At 35.0% G+C, this 4,800-nt stretch overlaps 1 protein-coding gene across 1 annotated transcript; it reads right to left on the bottom strand.

Moving 5' to 3' along the window:
• Positions 1–284: 284 nt before the first annotated feature.
• On the bottom strand, positions 285–4,800 carry LOC111294064 (cytokinin riboside 5'-monophosphate phosphoribohydrolase LOG3). The gene is made up of 7 exons (XM_022887233.2): positions 4,476–4,800; positions 3,677–3,774; positions 3,476–3,506; positions 2,731–2,830; positions 1,265–1,335; positions 1,025–1,168; positions 285–620 (listed from the first exon to the last, which is right to left on the bottom strand). Exons 1-7 carry the CDS (start codon positions 4,593–4,595, stop codon positions 528–530), a joined length of 657 nt encoding a protein of 218 aa, XP_022742968.1. The 5' UTR covers positions 4,596–4,800; the 3' UTR covers positions 285–527.

Raw genomic sequence — 4,800 nt, 5'->3', positions numbered from 1 at the left:
GGATTAATTTTGGTTTAAAAGAAATGAAATTGCTGGGATTGATCTTGCACAAGAGCTTGGCTAAAGACTGTCAATGATAAATCAAAGTTGACCAGAGAAAAGCTTCAGACAGCAGGATGCTAAAAAGTTGACAGAAGCCATGATAGTTTCATCTGAAGGTTTTGCTTTACTCCTTGATACTCATTACAGAAAACCATGATATTGTATCCCCAAAAAGATAAGACTTCTTTTTTCTTGCTTCTCTTAACCTCTCTATCAATCTCCAAAAGAGAAGGAAGCAGAAATTGATGAAAATGATTGATCAGGTAAATTGAAAGCTAGGCACTGTTCATAAGCATTTAGTACTTACAACGCAAAAGAGAATCAATTTTCCACTAAAAGAGAGAAGGTTGAAGTTCATATATTCATGTCAATAGCAGTAATTTACAAAAAAGAATTCCTCCATTGAAGGAAATTTTGAGTCCTTTTCAATTAGAGCCTTCCAAATTTCACCTACTTTCTTCTTCTTCTTCATTGCACTCCAAGCATTACCTAGACATGTCATACGTTTTAGAGTAGCCAAGCTGCTCCATCTCCCAACTCAACTTTGAAGCAACTCTTTCATGGCAGGGGACATATTCCTGTAATAGAAGTAGACGTGAAAAATAGGCCATTTTTGCAGGGACACTTTATTCGGATAATACACCAAATGTACACTTTCACATGACACAATCAAATCATTTTGAATTAAATATATATTTTGCATCAATAAATTAAAATAGTTTTAAATTTAGGGTACAATCAAATATTTGTTTCATTTTGGAACCATAATTTTTATCTTTGGTTTAATACTTGGGAATAATTAGACAAGCCCAAATATTGGAAAACTTTTTGTCATGTCCTAATTTGGGATCAGAGCAAGGGATAAATGTATGGAACACCTATGACTCCTTTAGCACAAAAAAAGAAGCTGCTTCAAAGAGATATAAATGCACTTTATGTAATGAAGGTATAGCTTACGTGAAGAAGTTTTTTTAATTTATACCTCCAATTTCTTTACTAACTCCTTTGTTGTGGGTGCAGATACAATGATTTGGCGTGCACTTGGACTAATAAATCCCTCTTCCACAGCTTTATCGATAAAAGAAAGCAATGAGTTATAGTATCCATCAACATTCAGCAAGCCAACCTGAAAGAATGTGGAGAATTATGCATTATTGATTAGTAGTTTCATGGATCAGTTTGTGAGGGATCATCAACATATAAGGAAAAGCAAAGGACGCACTGGTTTATCATGTATTCCAAGCTGAGCCCAGGTAATCACTTCAAGCAGTTCTTCAAGAGTTCCATAACCACCTGCATGCATTTATATGAGTTTTCTTCTTCCATTATAGTTTTCTTCAGGTAATCATGTGATGCTGCAAAAGAGATAACTTAGCACCTAACTACTGAAACTCTTTCATTGTGTCACTTTATGGTACAACATTTAATTGGTGCCGAACATGATTGAGAGACAGGTATACACAAGGTTATTCAAAAGCAACGACATCTATGATTCTACTTATCCAATCAAATTCAAGAAGGAAAAGAGAATGGGACATTATAAGATTAAAACTATTAGATTTAAGGTTAGAAAAGGAACAGACTTCAACTGCCTGTTTGCTATGATAATATGAAGTTTAGTGCAATGCCTAGGACCAAGGAGTAATAATAAGGAATATTAAAGTTCACTTCAACTGCCTGTCATTTGATGGCCATTGTTTTATCATTTATGGCATGCACAACAAGGAGTTTCTAGATTATTATTTACTCCTGCTTTTCTCCACAGTCCAAAAACAAGGTATTTATTGCTCCCATCCATCGAGAAAATAGAGGCACAATCCTCTGCCTACCCATTAATGGCTCTCATTATCACCTTACAAAGTTTTTTCCATTTGATTTTTCATTTGCTCTTGGTGGGTAACATGCAAAGGACAATTCCCCTGAAGAATAAAATGACTGATTTGCCATTGCCTATAAATAGAATTCTAAGTTAGCTGAAAAAGAACTTAAAAAGAGTAGACTTTTCGAAGAGGTTAATAGGATTCCCTTTTAGATGCAGATGCTAGTTGGCAAACACTCTTTAGTGAAAGTTTTTAAGGATGTCCTTCACACTTAATATGGTAGGGGGGGCACAGTTACACCATAGACTGTGGGAATACATCAGAGGAAAAAAAAAATACTAACCAAGGAAAGAGGGTTCCTCAGAAGTCTAATTTTCAGTGTAAGATGTTGATGGGGTCAAGAACTAGGGTTTGAAGGGTTGCTCTATAATCATGGGCATTGGGGTCTGTGTTGTAAGAGAAGATTCACAAGTTGTGATAATTCTGGAATCACATAGTTGCTTTAACAGCATATAGCAAATACCAAAAATAGTTACTAGTATCAAACTATAACACCAACATGTGATAATATTTTGACCTTCCTTACCCCAAAGCATAGCACCGTTTTTAAAACTATCTTTTAGTATAACATGGAAACATTAGTTACGTCAAATGAGCAATCCAAAGGTAAAGAGTAAGGATTTTAAATTATTTTTTTTTCTGAACTGAAAGATCAAATAAAACAGAGGAACTCAGCAATCCTCAAGTGAATCAAATCATGAGACATGGTCAATCTTACATGCTAAAATTGGTGAAATCTAAAAGCACCTGATAGCTTCAAGTTTCCCTGATTTGCCTTGATATTTTGGTGTAAACTGCTTATACCAACCTGGTAAGGCAATAAAAGCGTCCGAATGCTTAGCCATCTCTGCCTTCCTTTGATGCATATCTGCAACAGCCTTCACTTCCCCTACTGTTTCACCAGTTAGCTGCAAAGTTCACAGAAAACAAATTAGAGTATTGAAATCTGGACAGAGAGAGAGAGAGAGAGAGAGAGAGAGAGAGAGAGAGAGAGAGATTTCGAGTTTTGTGCAGTGAAGCAATCATGAGAATTGCTTGAATACTGCACTTAATTCAAAGACTTCAATACACTAATACAGTGCAATGTCCCTAGCCAGTAAAATTTTACCTACATAAATGCACAAAAAGAAAAAAAAAAGGGCCAACAAAGGAAAAGATAAGAGGAAACCAATGTTGTAATCCCAAAACTATTTACAAAAATGAGAAAGGTAAAGTAGGAAGTTGCAACTGTCCCAGTAATATTGTGGATAAGTCTATCAAGTCTTCGTCAAAAAGCCATAAATGTAGAAAACCAAACAAGAAATATTAAAAATTAATAATAATGAAAAAACAAAAGAGAAAAGTTTGGCTAATCAAAAATTCAAAGGATAGAAAATAGAGGAAACCAAGAAGCAAAAGCAAAGCCAGAAAGAATGATTTCAAAAGAAATAAAGAAAGAAAACAAATTATGAAACATGCAGGTAGGTCCATTTCTTTTTTCTTTTTTTTTTTTATTTTTCAATTTAAATAAGAAAAGGTTCAGGACTTTTTTTCTCTGGCTGTAGCAGACATACCTCTCGAGGCATGAGCGTCTTGGGAATAACTCTGCAGAGAGACAATAACATGATAAATATCAGTTGTAATGGAACACAGAACTAAGAATAGTTTTGTAATGAGGAAGTCGAATTATCAATGAGAATAAAGCCAGTTCACTAAATTGTTTCTTAAACTTGTTAGAATGGCTTAGAATGAAAAAAAAAAAGAAGAGATTTTACCCAATGACATGGCGACCACCATCATGAACAGCTTGTGAAACCAAACCCATCAAACCTATGCTACCTCCTCCATAGACCAGATCAATGTTCTTTGAGACCTGCAAAAGAACAGAAACAAGTCAGCTTAAAAGCAGACTTTTTGAGTACAAGAAGGAAGCATGTTAAGGAGGGAATGAGACTAAGGTTCAAAGTTCAAGCATGTATCTACAATGACCTCATTGGACAAAACCAATGTTTCTTCAGAGTACATTCGTAAGACTCCAACAATAAGATTGAAAAGGATGCTTTCCTGTTCATTCAACAAACTAGTACTAGTTCGTACGTTAAAATTTCCAAACTTTTAATAACTTAACATAATGAGATTTCGCGGAAAAACAGTGCCCTTCTTTTCTACCTCTTGGATAGGCATTTAGAAAACCTGAAAAACCATTGGAGTTTCCTACCAAGGACTTTGGAGAAAGGAAGAGAGAGAAAGAAAGAGAGAGATGCTAGCAAGAGACAACCAAAATGCAGAAAGCTAAAAACTTGAGGGATTTTGAAAATGCAAGATACCACGAACAATTCACAAACAAGTTACAAACATTAACAGACAAAAAAAAAAAAAAGGTATACGAGAAGATACAGCTATATGAAACAAAAATTTAAGGCTTTAAGCAACTTTCAAAAGATTTCTTGCAGAACCCATTTCCTCCGTATTGGTAAAAAACATGTTTCTAACAAAACCATCCCAAAACAAGTCTCATTTTGTGTAAAAGACCACAAGAAACAGAGAAAAAAACCAGAGCTTTTTGCTAACTACCAATTCTCTGCCGAGCTCAATAGCAGCATCCTGATAGCTACTCTTCTTGCCTTGGCTACTTCCACAAAAGACACAAATCCTCCTAAATTTTGACTGCTGTGTTTCGCTCCCCATCTCCATTAACTACCTCTCCTTCTTTGTCACAGGCTTCTTTTTTTATGTATACTTTGGCTTCTTAAAAAACCCACTACAAAAAAAAAAAAAACGGCTAAAGTAATGCGAGAATATCTCTTTCTAGCCCTGTCTCTTTGCTTCCCAAGCTATACGCAAATCAATGTAAGAACAATGCAAAGTATGAAACCTAAGAAGCTTAAAATTTTCTTGC

The sequence above is a fragment of the Durio zibethinus genome, chromosome 14 (assembly GCF_047325235.1).
Source record: "Durio zibethinus cultivar Kanyao isolate XHJ-2024 chromosome 14, ASM4732523v1, whole genome shotgun sequence".
NCBI lineage: Eukaryota > Viridiplantae > Streptophyta > Magnoliopsida > Malvales > Malvaceae > Durio > Durio zibethinus.
The sequence above is the reverse complement of the archived record's forward strand: the minus strand, read 5'-3'. Positions and strand labels throughout refer to the sequence as shown.